This window comes from Cimex lectularius, unplaced genomic scaffold (genome assembly GCF_000648675.2).
Source record: "Cimex lectularius strain Harlan isolate CLEC.00 unplaced genomic scaffold, Clec_2.1 scaffold23, whole genome shotgun sequence".
Taxonomy (NCBI): Eukaryota; Metazoa; Arthropoda; class Insecta; order Hemiptera; family Cimicidae; genus Cimex; species Cimex lectularius.
Window position 1 is genome coordinate 908,169 of NW_019392690.1, and position 19,856 is coordinate 928,024.

General features: G+C 34.8%; 1 protein-coding gene across 6 annotated transcripts in view; it reads right to left on the reverse strand.

Annotated features, from left to right (window-relative positions):
• The window catches only part of LOC106670926 (puratrophin-1-like), a 463,198-nt gene that overhangs the window by 429,972 nt on the left and 13,370 nt on the right, over positions 1–19,856 (reverse strand). The window contains exon 1 of one of the 6 annotated variants that reach the window (XM_014401861.1): positions 16,750–16,785. The exons of 4 other annotated variants lie outside the window; for them this stretch is intronic. In XM_014401861.1, coding sequence (XP_014257347.1) covers positions 16,750–16,770 — 21 coding nt within the window. In that variant the 5' untranslated portion in view covers positions 16,771–16,785. Of the gene's footprint in view, positions 1–2,288; positions 2,361–16,749; positions 16,786–19,856 lie in introns of those variants that run through there. One more of the 6 variants, XM_014401789.2, reaches the window with a different exon arrangement.

Genomic DNA, 19,856 nt, shown 5'->3' on the forward strand with positions numbered 1-19,856 from the left:
TAAAACATTCAGTTTTGTCCTCAAGCTTCGAGGGATATATTCTAATATCCAAGTTAAGAAATCCAGGAGTTTCTTGAATATAAAGATATGATTTTTTTTTGGTTAGAATGGTTAAAGGGTAAGCAAAAAGTGAACACTACAGTTAAAAAATATTTGTGTTGAAAAATCAAGGATTAACTCAATTTTAAAGAAAAACTAAACATTCAGTTTTTTCGTCAAGCTTATGAGGGATATATTCTAATATTCAAAGTAAGTGTTGCCAAAATGGTGGTATAAAATAATGCATTCTTTTTGTAGATTAGAATGGGAATTTAACTTTTATTTATCATAGATAAAGTCGCATACTAACTGGAAAAAAGAGCCAAAGCTATAATATTTTATGTAATAAACTGACATCATCTATCAACTACTCATTTGTGCTATGCCCAAATGGCAAAAAATGAACACTATAGTTAAATATTTGTGATGAGAAATCAGGGATTAATACAATTTGAAAGAAAAAAACAAACGTTCAGTTTTTTCGTCAAGCTTTTGAAGAATATATTCTAACACCCAAGGTAAGAGATCCTGATAAATGTTGCCCATATGATGAAATAAAGTAATGTAGTCTTTTATTTAGGTTAGAATGGGAAGTTTAACTTTAATCTCCATTTTATTATAAATAAAGCTACGTTCTAAATGTAAAAAACAGCCAAAAGTATGATATTTTATGTAACCAACTGTTACCTATCAACACTCATTTTTGTTAAAGTTTAAGCAAAAATTGAACACTATATTTAAAGTTTTGTACAGAAAAATGAGGGATTAAGACCATTTAAAAGAAAAAAGAAAACATTCAGTTCCCACATCAAGTTTTTAAAGAATACATTCTAACATCCAAAGTAAGAAATCCAGGAGTTTCATGAATGTAAAGAAATGATTTTTTGGGGGGTTAGAATGGGTATTTTAACTTTCATTTCCAATATTGTTCTTAAATAAAGCTGCATTATAAGTTTTAGAAAATGTGCTAAAAACTAGTTGAAGTAATAAGGACATTTGATGTAATAAAATGACATTATCTATCAACCACTCATTATTGTTAAAGTATAAGCAAAAAGTGTACATTAGTTAAAGTTTTGTACTGAAAAATGATGGATTAAGATAATTTAAAAGAAAAAAGAAAACCTTCCCACATCAAGCTTTTGAAGAATCATTCTAACATCCAAAATAAGTAATCTAGAAGCTTCCTGAATATAAAGAAACGATTTTTTAGGTTAGGATGGGCAATTTTACTTTAATCTCCAATATTGTTCATAAATAAAGCTGAATTATAAGTTTTTAAAAAATGTGCTAAAAACTAATTGAAGTAATGAAGATATTTGATGTAATAAAGTGACATTATCTATCACACTTATTTTTGTTAAAGTTAAAGGAAAAAGTGAACACTATAGTTGAGGTTTAATATTGAAAAATCAGGTATTAAAACAAACTGAAAGAAAAAACTTTCAAAAATCTTTCCCTTTTTTAAGCTTTTGAAGAATATATCCCTTTTATTTTGGCCTATGTCCTATATTGTATACACGAGTTGTAGATTTCGTTTCACTAACAATTCGAAAGATAGCTATGGTTCAAACCATAAGTTTCAGAAGTGAAAGTAAATGTTCATATTTATTAATATTGTGAAAAATTCAATTATATTACAGGCTGATATCAATTATATCCAGATAATTACTATAATTGAAAAGTAGGTTTTACAGTACTTTATTAATAAGGATCCAGAATGTAACGTATTTTTGTCGATATTTCTTTAGGAGGACATTTTCTTCGTTTATTAACCAAATTGTAGGGCATTGGCATATCGACTGTAAAAAAGTACACTAATAATCAGAAATTCAGATATTTATTTAAATTGTTCAATCTCAGGTGTTCACAAATTAGATTGGGATAGACACCTGAAGAAGATTTGCCATGGAGAGAGAATATGTAATTTTGTATGAAAATAGCTTCCCCAAATGGGGTCATCAAACCACCCCTAGTGCGGACCAATATCCAATATTTCAATTTTTTGATCATTTAAGATTAGATTTGTTTTATACTGTTAGAACCTTCACCACTCTGAAGAAGACACAAATAGTAGACTAACATAATTTACATCAGTAAAGAAAAGGATTTAAGTTCCAATTTGAATATTATCAGTGACGTAAAGGGGTTTTGCAAGAAACAGATTGGCATTTTAAGTGAAATCACACGCGATCGGATACCAAAATAGCGAAGCTTCGACCGAGATTCGACCAAATGATTTAAATCACCTTAATCCTCCTCAAGACGGAATCCGCCAGGTGAAACATTATCCAGGATAAAAACACAAACACAACACACTGAACGCGCCTCGACGTAAACTAAAAACGCACGGAGCCGCAGCTGGGCAGGATCCACGCTCGGGCGAATTCACGGTGGGGCGGCGCTGGGGCGGGGGAGGCTCATGCTCTTCCCTTTAAAAAAAGCACACTTTTCAAAGTAATTAATTAATTATTTCCGTTGTTTCGATTGTGATTTTCTGCGGTTGGCAACGAACGGACGCCTTACCTAGACTGGTGATACTCGACCCGAGCTACACGCGAGACATGCGCGCTCCTTCTGTGCCCCTTCCCGGCCACTTATAAATTTGTATTTGCCGACGTTTAACAATTTACCGTGTTTACCTGAATTTATTTGATTCGTTCTCAATTAGCGGTACAAACTTGATTAATAATCTATTTCGCAAATTAGTGTGAACATCCTCCAAAGGAACGTTCCGCAACGTTTAGATGTCTTTTCAATAGCTGAAAAGTATAATTCTACTCACAAACTGTGCTTATTTATGGTCAGGGAAGCCTAGAAGACAAAAAGATAAAAATTGTTTCTTCCCCCGAATGGCAGAAATGTCTTTTAGGCTGAAATAAAAAAAAAAGACACCCGTATCCTTTTGCTGGGTAAAGGACCCTCAAGTATAGTATTCCGCCAAAACGTTGTAGATGAATTAACAAAGCAATCTATTAAGAATGCTTATGGGGAACAGATTTCTACTCACATTTCCACTCCAGATGCTAAAACCTACATCAAATTCAGATAAAAGAAAAATGTTAAAACTAAAATTATTCCTGGGCTTCTTAATTCAACATTTAGTAAATTGATTATTCTACCATTAGAAAAGCTAAACTCTAAACATGGAATATTTCGCCTATTCATCTTTATAGCAACCATATGTGTTTGGTATGTAAAAACCGAAGATTTTCAAAATTTAGCAAAAGGATTATTCTACCATTACAAAGCTAAAAATCTAACCATGCAATATTTCGCCTATTTATCTTTATAGCAACGATACGTGTTCGGTATGTAAAAAACAGACGATTTATAATATATCGTAATGGAATGTGATTCATTTAAAAACTTAAGATCTTAATTTCTTTTAACCAAAATATAATGCATAGACCATATAACCAGGAACAGTGCTGCCCCCCCCCCTAATCCGAACTTCGTTATTTCGAAAATTCCAGTATTCAAAAAGTCAGAATTTTAAAAACATTATTTATGGGATGGAGAGGAAGGAAGGAGATAGACTGAGAGAGTGAGTGAATAAGAGATAATAAATGAGTGAGAGAGAGTGTGGTGTGAGTGAGGGTAAATGAGAGAGAGTGTGTGGCGTGAGTGAGAGCAAATGAGTGAGAGAGTAAATGTGGTGTGAGTGAGTTAGGAAAGTGAGGAGAAAGAGTTAGGGAGTACGAAGAAAAGAGAGAGAGTGTTAGTGAGGAAAAGAAAACAGAGTGAGTGAGTGAGTGAGTGAGTGAGTGAGTGAGTGAGTGAGTGAGTGAGTGAGTGAGTGAGTGAGTGAGTAAGTGAGTGAGTGAGTGAGTGAGGAGAAAGAGTTAGGGAGTACGAAGAAAAGAGAGAGAGTGTTAGTGAGGAAAAGAAAACAGAGTGAGTAAGAGTGAGTGCGAGAGTTCATACGAAAGACCAAGACCAGCTTAGATTGAATCTCTTAAGTACTAAAAAATGAAATATTAGATCAGTCAACATTTTTCTTGTGTTAAGTATAATATTTGTACTGCTTAAAAATGAGAGAAAAAGAGGAAGAAGCAGTGAAGAAAATTCTAAAGAATTTTTTTAACTGAATTTTTTTAAAACTTGAAAGTTCGTAACATGTATTCTAACAGGTTTTGTGTACAGAATAAAAATAGAGTGTTTTATTGATATTGTGTCTTTGTACATATGTATGTATTTGTTTGCGCTTTCTGTGATCAGAATCGCACCCTGTAGAAATTTGTTCGGATTGCTGATAGAGCACTATATCTTTTGGGTATAAAAGGATTTGACGTCTATAAGAATATTTTATTTTTTGTATACAGCTGTGATATAAAAATTTACTGATGGTATGTAATTATTAATTACTAATTCATATGTATTTATTTCAATTTAACTTATTTTCTTAGGCAAATTTATTAATATATATACAATTTCATTTATTTATGTATTTATTATTAATATTAACTTATTATTGTTTATAATGGATAGTTGGTTTTTTAGATTAATTGTTGAATTAGTTATAGGTTATTCATTTACGAAAGGGGTTACTTATTTACTCTACTCGCTTTGGTAATTGCTAAGGCGAAAGGAAAAAAACCGAGGATTTCAAAAAAAATTCTCCAGTTAATTAAGCTAATTTCATATTATAAATAAGCGAAGAAGGTTGTTTGAACTTATATCCAAAATTGTTTATGATCGATGAGCCGACTCTTCACACCCATAAGAGTGCTGTATTTATTTGGCTAATGGACCGTATGTTAAAACATGCCACTAAAACCAGTTAATGAAAAGGAAAAAAATAATAAAACGGTTTGTAAGTAGAACTATCATTTTCAACCATTGACTTGATATACAGACTCAATTGTAATTATTTTTACAATCTCATTTTGCTATTTGATTCTGAAAGTCCGAACGAAAATTCCTTTTATAACGCCTCATCAGTCATCCTCACCAGAAACGATAATCAGATAACAGACAATACAAAAAGACAATGCCCGAAATAAAAAAGAAATGCTAAAAACTTGGTATCTTTTACTTCATCTGATTTTCACATTAATTCAGTTATCAACAACCGCTCGTGAGAGTACTTTTCATTTAATTACAACTCTTTATATTTGTTTACAAGGAAATCTTCTGAAACCTTATATAAAAATAGAAAGTATATTCCCAAGGTGCATATCTAAAGAGTTCGTCTTATGCCAGTTTCAAAATCAACAAATAATATAAGTTATGATAATGATGTGAGGTTTAGGGGCCGGCAAACTGCTGAGGTCAAACCCCGGCCCTCCGCGCGCTCTTACTTCTTCTGGTCTTTCATTTTTCGTATGGCGTATTTTTCAAACTGCAGCTATATGAGCATTTCAAATATAGTTATATTTTTATTGTTTTCTGTACAAAAATTTATACTATATTTTATATCAACGTGTCCATAATACAAAACATGCCAGAATTTATCATTCAGCAAGCGTTTCAGGAGGCGGTGGGCAAGGCCATTCGATGAATCACAAACTGAATTCGAAATCATATCTTTTTGAATTTCACTTATATTTTTTATTAGAGAAAAAGAATTGTAATGTACAAATCAAGTAAGCTCGCTTGAAAAACACTTCGGTCACACAACAATAAAAAATAAATTCAAACACCCATTCTTAGAAATGGGGCTGATTATGTAATAGTTTGCAACATCGTACAAATTTTCAACAGACTGCAATGGAGAATACAATACAATTTATATGACATCGCTATGGCCGATGGCTCCAAGTCATATAAAGGAACCAGATTAAGAGTTTTTTAAGGAAGAACACCTAGGTCTTTTAAGCTGAAATGACTTCAATCAATATTTGTGCTATATAAAATCTTTATATGATCAGAAAGACAAACAGCTTTTAAAGCACAAGTATGTAAAATGGACGTATACAAAAGCTTCGAATATCTTGAATGCCTAGGTACAAAAAATTCTGGGTAATCAACAACCATACAAACTGGTCATGGGAAGATGTGCACGACCATCAGTTGCTGGTGGTTTGAACGCGTGATAGAACAAATGTATTTGAGGAAAAAATCCCATTTGTATCCAGTGGCCCTGAAATCGAACCCGTGGCCTTTTATCTCACAATGTCAATGATAAATAAAATAATAATATTTAAAAAATTGTATTTTCGCTATTATTTTAAATACCCATCCACGTATTTACTTAGATCCCATTTACAAAGGAACTTTATTGAGTTGAACTTTTTTCGTAGATTTTTTCGATGTCAGACCTCAGTTTAATCTGCCTGGCCAACGAGGGTGGGCTCGAGGCTATAGCTAGATCATTTCAGCCCCAATAGCAATCCACTCTTACATTTTTAAATACATTCTTTCTTGTTTAATAGCCATTTATGCTGTTAGAGTGTTGGAAGTACTCCATATGCCTCCATCACCATGCATAATATCTAAATCCATCCATAACCTTACTGAGAGAGGGTCGATGGAGTATTCAATATTCCGCCATTGAACCTATTGAGCGCCACATTCACGATAATAAATACATTTACTATCAACTTAAACTTCGCGCTCTTTAATAAAAGAAAATCATTTCACTAGTTATTTGTTGTTACATTGGAAAACCGCTAAGAAACATGTTGATATAAGGACATAGTCAGAAAAAAAGGGTTCGTAAAAGAAATAATAATCGATGGTAATGAAAGAAATTAATAGAATTATAATTACTACCATTTTGTACTTTCTTAATGATAATAAAATTGTTAATTAAACAGAGCCCTCCGCAGGAACAAGTTTATATTACAATGAAAAATTAACGAGTTATTAGTTGTCTTTAATCGATTTTCCTGTGACACAGAAGACAAACAATCGTACCATCGAACTATTTTGAAATCGTATGATTTAAGAGTCTGTCAATAATGCAATATAAAAAGTGGAGCATTCGATGAACTTGGGGAGAGGGGAAATTAATTAGAAACTAGTTTGACCTTACTTGATTGTCATGGAAAAATATTATTTCAGTGGGAAAGGCTGCCTGTTCTCCCACATCTCCCCCTGTTGGGGCAAAGACCTCTCGCGTTATATTTTGTCGGAACGATGACATAGGAGTATTATCGAGTTAACAATATGTTCAAGATCAGCTAATCAGTCCGCCGAACTGTCTTCCAACAACGAAAAATCTTTAGGATAAATAAGTTGTACTTCTGAGCTTTACGTTCTGAGCGAGCTGGTTATGTCTGGACAGACACACACACGCATAGATACACGCATTCAAACCTAGAATTTGGCCGTTCAAGCAAAGGAGAAAAGAATACGGTCATATTTCTGGCGCGCACAAAAAAATCGCTAAACATGCGAACCAAAAAGTTAGTAGATAGATATTTTTATTTACAATAATGTACTATAAACCACAGAAAAAAGAGTATGTGAATAAAATCATAATAAATAATAAAAAAATAAATAATAAGAGTACCAGCTAATTTAGTACACTACCTTGGGCAATAAATCGACATGGAACCCACACGCACGACTCAAAAGACGAGAACTAAACAGACGCTTGAGACTTCTTAAAAGATAGCTGGACAAACGATCACAACTGACTCTACAAAATAAACGACACACTATTAAATATTTTGAGACCCATTTGAACATACTTTGGAATTCAACTAAACATTCCAACCCCCATTTTAGAGTTTAGCGCTACTACCATGCTTTCGGCATTTATTGTGCGTTCTTCAAGTTTAAAGTAGGCCCTTCCCACATTGTCCCTGAATTTATCGTGTTTATTTGATTGTTAAGAGACAATTCTTAGTGAAAAGAGTTTTTATACCAAAAATGTTAACGTTGTAACATGCACGCATTTAATATATGACATACTGATCATAAAATCCTACTTAAAGGACAGATATTTTCGTCATCAGTGCCCCTTTTTATCGGACGATTATCGCACAGATGCAGAGGTATCACAAGGAAGTATCTTGGGACCCATCCCTGTAAACATTCCTTCCTGAAACGAACCTGACCTCCTATGCGGATGAGCCATCCTTTGATCTCATAAAGAATTTCTCATCCCAACCTGCAAACCCATGTCACATCCCTTGATCAGAGGTTCAAGCAGTGGATGACAATAAACATAAAAAATGTAAACATATCACTTTCACGCTTAAACACAACAATAAATACGGGTATTTACTGATAATATTCCCCTCCCACTACAGACGTACAATTGTGCAATACATTGACAAATGAATTAAATGAAACCCTATATATAAAACTATAAACTATAAACAGATGCTTCAGAAATGACTCGTGTATAACTATTTTGAAACCCGTTTGGACATACAACATCGAACATTGGGGTTCAACAAAACGTTCCTCCTCCATTGCACCCAATCCCCACAATTAAAAATCCTTCGAACCATCGTGAATGCTACTTTCTATGTATCCAATCTTATCATTCACAATGGCCTTAATATCAAATATGTACTCAAAGTAGCAAAAACTCGCTACAAGAAGTTTCACAAATCCACATGTCAGAAACCTTTCATCCTGCAACCTTCCAAATAATCCTCCCGATTAACGGATTATAGATATTATTCCCGTCTGAAGTGATTAACGCTAATTATATGAGTGACTACTAATGAGTAGGTCTTCTTTTTCTGTATATTTTTTGTCTTCATTTTATTTTGTTGTACGCTCTAAGAAATTATCAAATTTACGTAAGCACAATTTTTGCTGTTGTAAATAAATTCATTAATTAATTTTAAAAACAAGGAGAAATAACCTATAAATCAATGAAATAGTAAAATTTAGAAATTCATATAGAATTTCAACAGAAAATTGAGATCGTTTTACGTAGCCAATCAACAGGTAATTTCAAAAGGAAACTTGAATAGAAGTACAGCAAGAAAAAAGTGAGGGCAAAAATATTAAAATACATTAACAGATAAAATGAGAATTTGGATAAGAAGACTACAAAATAAAAAAGACAAAAGAATTTAAACCTAAACATTGAATTCCTGTACAAATTCGAATTTTCGAAATCCATTCGTTGTGAACGCATTGAAATAATTAAAGGGATTTTTGTACCATTAAAATAACTAATCAAAAAATATATTGACTAGTAAAAACAGCCTGAATAAAGTCGACGAATCTCGCCCATGATTAAACATCTCCATGGGTATTGATTAATATTGATCCTATCTAACATTCCTTATCGCTATCAGTTGTTAATTTTCTGATTGAGATTAAATGTGGCTCGTCGTTGGGGATAGTATTCTATAATACTGCTTATTGAACAGTTGCTTAACATTTTTTTATATTCTTTTTAGGTGCAACAAACGTTTGCGAAAAGTTTAAAACACATTCATATGCTAAAAGCTGCTAATCAATTTAGTAGCTTTCGGTTTTTCAAGCCATTTTTTTCGCTTCAACACTGAAATCACTCTTAAATACCGCTAGGACTGAAACTAAACTTCATGCATTAAATCATTTATCAATCAACATAATTATATACAAAAGCTCTTTACACCGGCTTATAACTTGAGAAGGTTTTAATTATTGAACGCGTCCTGTGAAAGTAAGTGAAACTTAGATGTGTGAGAGCAGTGCTTACTTCTATTATGAGAAAAAGAGGTGAAATAAGAATCGATTCAGACTTGACCACTGAAAATGTTTGAAAATGCGTTTCACGCTCCCATTATTGTCTTGGATATTTTAATATCGAAACATGGCAAAGTTGCCAGGGAAGAATTCTTCAAGTTCATATTTTTCGAACAAAACCAATGTGTATCAAGAGGACTGTCGATAGGTGGCCCTCGGAGAATCTGATTCGTAGAAAGGTCATACTCATCCGATTGAGAATAGGCCATGCGAGATTAACACACGAACAGTTACTTTTGGGCCTAAGCCCGCGCATGTGTCCGGCATGGAGAGAAAGGTTGCACGATGTGACCCTCCTGATTGAGGAGTGCAATTGCTTGGCTCTGTAAAGAGAGCGTATAGGAATGCCATCCGATAAGAGAATTGTTTCTGGGTCCCCTATTCCTACTCTCGGAGTAAACAGGGTTATTTTATTGTATATGGTACTGATGGTTTTATGTACACTAGTGTGTGTTGAGAATGAATGTATTTATTAGCGTGAATGTGTGAGAGGTTCAATTACGGGATATTGAGTACCCCTTCAACCCTCAATTATGTTAGTATATAAAAAGTGTAAAGGGTAATGGAGGAATATCGAGTACTCCCGGCCCTAAATGAGTAAATGGTATGCAAATAAGAAAGAATGTATTTAAGAATGAATGAACCTAGCTGTTCACAGTGGTGGCTGGAGGGATAACTTATGTCTGCCCTGGACTACCATCACCCGGTGGTTCTTTACTGCAGATAATTTCTTGTAAATTACAAAATCTGTAATTGCCGGTGCAATGTAATACAAGTGCAGATTTGAACTTATATAATTAAAATCCAAATAGATTAAATTGGCAAAAAGCGTATGTTACGTCCAAACTACCTAGAGGTCAGCTCTGTGGGATGCTACAGCTTGTAACGGGATGCTACAATGACAGCCCTGATACCATAAAAATTTATGGGCCACGATAATTTTTCACCACCATTTTTAGACTTAGATTCAATCAAAACCAACTACCCTATCAAAAATTGGTATTAGTTTTGAGTGGAACTCAACAGTATATGCCTGTCAACCTGGCATTCTCCAGAAATGTATTACACGGATAGGTTATTAAGCTATGTAAGAAGCTTACTGTCGACAAATCTATAGATTTTTAAAATTAACGAAGGAGCCTTCAACGAATAATCTTTCACAAAATGGCCGCGTACAAAAGAATTCCGGCCGTTACTAGTCGAACGATTTACTGAGCTATAAAGAGGCAGATCTCGGTGAACAAGTAAAACAATTTCCACCGTTTAGAACCGTTTTCCCAAGTTACACACGGGAACAATGAGTATAGAATTAATAGTGACTTGAAGCTGACGGGGACCGTTAGTGTATTCTCGGAGTCTTCCCAACGGTTCAGAACGGTAGAAAGGATGTAATCGGTGCGATTTTACCTCGACCTCAAAGTATCGTCACGTATTTTCGATAAAGAAGTTTGGGAGCGAGCCAAAAGAAATTTCTGTCATGTTGCTTAAATATCCTTTCAATACCACGGGAGGTGCCTTTCCGGCGACAATACCAATGGCCCATGGCAGACTAAACAATCCTACACACACGACTCTTCCATTCGCTTAACTTGCAGAATTCCAACTTGTCGGCATTTGGGGAGTATGACGTGTGTACGGAATAAGGACCAAAACCAAAACAACAACCGGGTTTTCGTCCAGTAGAGCAAAAACAAATTCGTGTAAATCCTTTTGAACAACTTCAATTCAAAATTACAAAGATTTTCAACCTTAAATAAAGTCGAATTTGCTAGTACAAAATTAATACAATTAGGGATTAATTTCCACAGTTATTTGAGTGAAATATTACGATCTTCGCGCAGATTTCAGTTCAAAGTGTTCGCCGCTTATGATGACTCTTCAACACTACAATCTGTTCGGCCCCTATTGGAAACGGAAGTCGGGCGTTGGAAAAATTTTGATTCTCAAATCCTTAACATGTCCAGAACTTATTTTTACTTATATTTTCTTTCCAACTTCCAGTCTTGAGTGGAATGAGGGTAATGCGTGAGAATCTAGAGGGGAGGGCCGAAAGTATGTTATCAGCCGTCAACTGACGACCCGACTGGTTTTACAATCTAATCAACTGTGATTCGACAATTAGACGAGCATGAAACACGAACACGTGTTTTTATCTGAGAAAAGGTACTCAGACGTATAGTAATTCTTCAGAATGAAATCCAAAGTATCGAGTTTTTAACAAATAGTGAACCAACTTTCCAGTGGGCAGAATGTCTAACAGAAAACAATAGGTCATGTTTCGAGGACGAGAAACGTAGGCGGTATTGGAAAAGTGAAATAAAAATCTTTTTAAAAAAATCTTTCTACTCTTATGCTAAATAGAAAATATTACGGAAGTTTTTTTGCTGTACTTTGTTTATTTATGGGCCTGACAAACAGCTGTGATTATTCCCAGCCCTCTGAGCACAATTCTTCTGGTGAAGAAATACATAGAACGTTCAGCAAAGAGACAGAAAATTATACCTACCACATTTCTCACTAAATAAAGCCAGTATTAATTTGTTGTTTATCACATAATTTTTTTAAATTATAACCTACTTTTGATAAGTTTTTACATTATTTAATTTTACTGCTTTTTTAATATCAAATTCCCCCCCCCCGAGAATATTGAATACTCTGTGGTGAGTGTGTGACGTCCGGAGAAAAAGTAACTTATTAGCGAAAATGGAGTGGGTTCAACCTCCGCCACGAGACATATCGAGTACTATGGGGACTCCCGTAATCAGACCTCTATGTTTGTAGTGATGTGTATGTACTGTATGTTCAGTTTCTGTTCTGTACTTGACAACCTTAAGTACAAACTTGAGGCTAGCAATTTAGGATGTCGATGTTGTATACATTTAAAAGCAGTTAGTCAGTAACCAGATCGAGACTCTAAATGGGTGAAGTTTAAAACAAAATAAATGCGAAAGATCGGAAAAAGAAGGAAAACACGCTAAGGGCCATGACCTGAGCTGTTTATCGGCTCATAAACCTCTCACTTTATATATATGTAATATCAAATGTTAATTCTATGATTCCTTGTCGAGATCTGCTGTTAGATGAATATGTTGTCTTTGGTTTCTTCCTGGTCTGCCTATCATCCCTTCCTAACTATTGGGTTGTCCGGAAAATAATGCAGGATTTTGGTATTAAACAAAAAAAAAAGAAACTAGTTACTTTAAAGCAATGTTCTTTAATCAAAATAATTTCCCATACTCTCAATACATTTCTCCCAACGTGTTGGTAACTTTTNTAATGAAAACTTAAAATCCTGCATTATTTTCCGGACAACCCAATAGATTCGACTGTTTGTTGTCCTTTCACATTTTACAAACAAATACACATAACAGGACGCTAATGACAAAATAGCACCGGGTATATGCCGGAAGTCTGACAAAAAAACCAGCACGATCACAGACGACAAAACTTTCTTTTATTATGTGTATTTACGTGTTGTGTATTATAATACATATACCCATTAGTACTAACAGTAATGGAAGATGGTCCAGGGAGTATGTATCGGGGTAAAAGGGCCGTACTATACCCTAGCAAACCCCCAATACAACTGTGTACAGGGGTTAATAAAGAAAAATATGATCGGTGCACAGATTTACATACTCTTCGATAGTTAGCCAGCTAATATATACAGAAATAGGAAACGCCTCGACTTCCACCCTTGCTTATTTATATACAAAGGTAGCTTTTCACAGTACCAACTGACTCCTGCCGTACAAGGAAATAAAGCCAGCTCTTAGGAGGAGTCACCAGAGAATTTTGGACAGAATTAAAATAAATGAGATGTCTATAACGATACCTGATAAAAAAGGAAAACTCACCTAAGGCATAATCTTCCAAGTGGTCATAATTAATAAGATACCTTTGGCGAAACGTAACCCCAAGTTTCAGGACGGGCCCCTAATATGGTACACAAAGGGATCGAAAACGGAACAGGGAGTAGGTGTAGGAGTAAAAGGGCCTAATTATACCCTAGCAAAGCCCCTTGGATTAATCACAACAAGCTGAGGCCCAAGCAATACGACTGTGCGCAGGGGATAATAATGAAAGATATGAAAGGTACACAGATTTACATACTCTCAGACAGTCAAGCAGCTAAGTGCGTAGGCTTTCAACTCCAAACTTATCTGAGAGTGCCTAAATTGTCTAATGACTCCAGGAACACGCAACAAGATTACCTTAAAGTGGGTACATGGACATGAAAGCATAGGAGGAAATGAACAGGCTAACCAAGTAGCCAAAAAATGGGGCAGCCCTCTCACCCATGAGATCAGAACCGATATAAGAGTGTGTACTTAAGTTGTAACTGGAAAAATGGCTTGTGAAAGAAAAACTGGACAAAACCATGAGGCATGAGACAAGCTAAGAGCATAAACCTCTAAAAAAGGAATGCGAAGGAACCTCTCTCTCACTCACACACCGCGGGCAGGAATTGAGATAAACTATAGGCCTTTATACCGACCACTGCCCCCTTTTAACCCTTAAAGAAAATGGGCAAAACTGAGGCCGATACATGCCGACTCTGTCAATGAACCAGAAACATCGACCTTCCTTTGTGAATGTGAAGCATCAGCCCGGTTGCAGTACAGCCACTTCGGTAAAGCAATTCTCACACCAAAAGAGACGCGCGAAGAAGTACCGAAAAAAGTGCTTATTCTTATAAGAAAAAGTGCACTTTCCAAGGTAATCGTAATCAATCTTATTTTCTGTCCACGAAACAGATTTTTAAGAATTTCTATCCAATTTTTTTTTTCAATTTTACTGACTTCTATCATTTCCTGCATCCGCTTGATACTTCTGGACCGTAGACGTCTTATCTATGAACGATAGGCGAATTATTCCCCTCCAGCCTGTTTCAGTTATTAAAGTAGTTCCTTAAATTTCTTCAGTAAGCCCTTTGGAAAATACTTCTCTGGTGTTAAAACAAAAAAATAAGGATTGTAATAAGGCTTGTTTGTTACATTTTAATTACATTTATTTTTCGATCTTTTGATAAATAATCACATTTTCCTTAGAATTTGTTTTAAGGGACAACCTCCCTGAGTCAAATTTATTTTTCTTTACATTTTTTTTAAGAACTTTTTCTCTAATTAATTATACTTTTTTTCTAAGGTTGAGATGAAACAGCTGGTGTCACGGGCGGGATTCGAACCCACGACCTTCCGCTCAACACACTGCTGCTCTAACCAATTATCGTGACTTCGATCCACTCGGACACCAACTCATCATCTCAACCTACAACCTTTCGAATTTTCCCTCTTTTTGCCATATTTTTAAATATGATGTAATCGATTCTCGGGGAATTATGAAATTGCCACGGGGAGCTGTTAGTGAAGAAATTACTTCTGCATTTAATAAATCAATCCATATATACATTTTGTAGTCTTAAGTGACCGTGCCAAGTATTTAAATTATTTATACTTTGAATCTAAGGTCTTGGTTTCGATGAAAATGCAACTGTCAAGAGCGGGATTCGAACCCACACTTTTTCATCTCAACCAAGACCTTAGATTCAAAGTATAATTAATTTAAATAACTGATAGGTCACTTATGACTACTAAATACATATATGGATTAATATATTAAGTACAAAAGTACTTTCTGGCTTTTTCATCTCAACTAAGATCTTAGGTTAAAAGTAAAGTTAATTTAAATAATTAATACGGTCAATTACGACTACTAAATTTATATATGGATTAATGTTTATAAATAACAGAAAAATTCATAAAAACCAAATATTTTTCAAGTAAACTAGGTCATAAAAAAAATTTATCGTGAAACTAATATTGAATTTCGTTTTAACACCTCTATAGACCCCTAAATATAATTTTTTGCTTGAAGTTAAATTCGTCGATTTTTTTACCCCTAACATTTTTCCGATTTTTGAGAAGTCGTTATCGGACTATCTGATTGACACAGCTGTACTTCGAAGACAGCTAAAAGGATTTTAACGTCGAAAAGGCCATTTGAAAGAAGAGGTAGCTTGTTATGTACCATTACAACATAAAATATTTCTATAAGAAATTACTCAAAATAGCAAAATTATTTGTCAGAAATTAACCTCTTTTTTAATTGAAACAATAGTCCGATTTTAATGTTTGATACAATTGTAAAATGCACTTGACATTTTTTTAAACGAAATATTAACCATGAAAATCGGTCCACTATATTACAATTACATAACGACGACTTCCAAAATGGGAAAAATTTGAGAGGGTCAAAAATCGATAAATTTAAATTCAACCAAAAATTTAGGGGTCTCTAAGGTGCTAAAATGAAATTTCGTATTAGCTTCTAGAATTTTTCTGTAAACTTTGATAGCTTTTACTATATTTTTCTTGCAAAAATGCTATAAAATGATATATTTACATAGTTGATTTGGGCGAGGAGAATGGCGAAAGAAAACTATGTAAATACGGAATATTTCAACTTTAAATTTTTTGGCGAAGCCAGTGCCTACACACAAGAAGAGGCGTCTACGTGTCCGATATTTTGGAGTGAAGAATCACCAAAAAAAGTTTGGTCCAAATCCGTGACCCACCAACCTGGTCGTCCCCTTGTTAGACCCTTGGGTTTAGAAAGGGTGATCTTTTTCCAGCTAACAACCAAAGTACACGCAAAGGGGCGGTTCATTCGTGTAACCGTCTGGACCTGTGTGCTCGACACAACGCCGGCTTAAAAATACACAATCAGATGTTCGGCTCTAATTGTCAATTAAATCGTAATTTTGAAATGTCCCTATCTAGTGTCATCTCGACTCGGTTAATGAATTAATTACACGGTTAATTTAGGAAAGTCTGGCAACAGGACGTTTCGAAATCTTTTAATTTGCATTTTCTCGCGACCTTGCCGCTAAGGAGTTGGCGTGACTTGTAGACATTCGTATTATGCAGCTTAGTACTTTTGGATTTATATTAGGACGAGTGCTTTATCTGCTGCAGGCCTTATCAAAAAACCCGGCCTTTTCTGCAATTATTCGGTATGTAACATTTTTTGAATAATTTCCTATTAACAATACGCGATTACCTTTCCTGATGGGTTTTTCATTTTTCGTTCCGTTTTCATCCGCTGAAAAATAATTACGCGTTCAATCCGGCGGCACCGATAATGCACAGAGCTTAACGGCCGATTCCATGGGAACGAAAAGTTAACCCCGAATGAATTACGTTTCCGCTACTGAGATCCGTGGTATAACTGTTTATGAATTGAACCAGTTTCTTATCGGCTCTTCTGAATTTCCTTTTATCACCCCGCTATACGATCGCCGATTACCTTATCGATTCTGAGAACAAATAGTAACAACTGTTGTAAAATGAATGGGCCGATTGTGACCGCAAATTCTAGAAATATTCCTTCTTTAAACTATTCCTAGAAAAGCACAACGATGAATCCAATCACACGGAGCAATGCACAAAACGAGAAGTGTCTAGACTATGAAACATTCTATGCATGTGAAAATTTAAAAATTCCAGATTAAAAAAAATCCATGGAAAATTCGGGAAATTGAGGCTTGACCGCATAAATGATAAATTGAGATAGAAATAAAATTCTGTATATTAAAAAAATATGTATGACAACGTTTTGGAGGTCGATAGTTTATCATAATGAACAGGCCGCCTATCCTCACTACCATATCCTTGTAAAACATATCAATCTTACAATATCTTGGGTGCTAGGGCAAAAAAGAATTCTGGGTAATGAACAAGCAGACACACTGGCCAGAGAAGGCCCAGAACTTATACTTGGAATAACCAGATCAAACATCAACAGTCTATTGTTATCCCCTATCATTGCTGGTACATCCAAAATCTCCAAAATGTGGGAAAACAATGAAATATCAAGCAGCTCTAAAAGCACGTGTAAATAGATCACATCCAAAATAATAGATAAATGCACAAAATGTACAACAAAACTTGACGAAAGCTTTGGTACCAGAGCACAAAAGACTTCTGGGTAATTAACAAGCCAACTAGACAGACGAGGATCTGCTGTCTAATATAAACCCAGAAATTATCCTTGGGACATCAATATCAAACATGGACTCCTCCATCTCAGAACGGATTCACAGAAAACAAAAAGGATAAGTGGACCAACTCCATAGGTGCAAGATACAGTAAATTGATGATTAAGAACCAATACATATCATCTTCTGCGTCAATGAAGACAACCTAGAGTATCAAGACGACCAGAAAAAAAACTGCAGCAATGACAGTCAATGGATGGCTATCGACCTCTTTGCATAACCTACAAATTTAATATACCCATGTTATGTAGATGTTTTCTCAGAAGCCAGTGACCGGTATATAGTCCTAGCACTCCTCTGAGTTAGCCCTGTCTAATTGTAGAAGTGAGTTTGGGTCTAGCACCCCTTGACTTATCCATTTCTCATTTTTTTTCTTTTATAGATCCATTCTGCGATAGACGACCAATCTATGTATTTCACATTGTTAATTGGATTACTAATATAAGTTTGTAATGGTCTACAGGATGTCTGACAACTCCTGTTTAAGGATTTTTCAAAACCATTAAGCTAAATTTGTATACTAAAACTCTATCCTATGTTTCTAAAAATAACCATCTACTGTAAATGGTCAGTTTTAAATTGTAAATATTATTAAAAGCATTATGAGGCAGAACAAAGAAGATCAAGTAAAAGCTTAATCAGGCAGTGACTTATGTTTCAATATTTGATGTACCTACTATTGTAAACATAAAACTTAATTTACAAAACCTTCCTTATCAATGACGTTTAGTCGAATACGCCATATTTTAAATAGATACATCGAACACATGATTTGACTCAAAAGTAAGGATCAAGTTTTATTTCGTTATTTTGTATTGAATGCCATATTGGCAAATAGTGCCGCTTCGGATTTTGGAGATCGCGGGGTGGTTTTTGTCTCTTCTCAAAAGATGAAGTGTAAAACGTACGACGATATCAGGACTACGACCATCATCGACCAGCCGACAACGACCGTGTAAAGTACGGCCACGTCTCCTTCGAACAGCTCCCTCCTGCTACTCAGCATTTTACTGTTTTGTCCTCTTCACAAGTCGGGAGTCAGCCAGCTACTTTTGCCTCGTGGACCGATTCATTTAAGGTTGTCGTATTTATAGTTTTCTAATTTCAAAACATTGCTTTTTCATATCATCCAGGGATTATAAATGTGGAGGGAAAATTCGTAAATCATAAAATATCACAGTCAACTTAAATTTTTATGTTGTCTTTAAAAAAATTAAACTATAATAATTTTGGTAGAGAAGTACAATAAACACATTTGGATATCAGCTGAAATGTTCATGTCTTAAAAGTCAGCATTAAAAAATTTAGTCTTTTGACAGAGTACTATTTTTTTCTTTACTTTTTCCATAATATTTTTATGACAGTCAATTATTTATGTCCATTCCCACCATTTTATCCGTCAATAAGATTTTCTTGTAAACGGTCAAGAAAGAGAAATGGTGATAAAAGTCCATCCACCTTAAACAAACTTAAGATAAGAGACGCAATACTTTTCAGCCTTAGGGGAAAATTTTCAATTTGATGCCCATTCATATGACGAAAATCCTCAAAACCCGAGGTCCTCAAAAGAGAACCAACCCTTACACGCCTTTCCATTAATCGAATTACCATACCTTCTAATTAAAGTTAAGTATCCAGGGTGAAAAAAAGAAATCGAAACTCTCACAGGTAAATTATATGTACTATGTCGTGGGATAGAAGCGCGGTTAGGTCCCCGCTATCCGAAAATTACATCCGCCGGCAACTTTTTCTGCTTGGATGGGTTTTGACCAATAACATTTACACAATGGAAATAAGGGCTCATGGGGATTATTGTTAATTGCCTAATAATAATAACAGTATCTGAAAATAATTGCATGTAAAAGCATAACAGCCGTTATTGGAATAAAGATTTTTCCAAATGTGAGTCAAGTTATGGACCATCACTCATCAAGACGTAAAAAACAAGTCAGTCGGTCGATTAGGCTTTTTCCTTCAAGAGCTTAAATGAAAGTCGATTAATAATGCAATTCACGCCTTTCGAGAAATTTTATATGATTCCTTCGTCTCAAGGATTTTCACTGAATTAATTCGGTAGCCGGTAGCCACCTGAAGACCTTGAAGAATATGC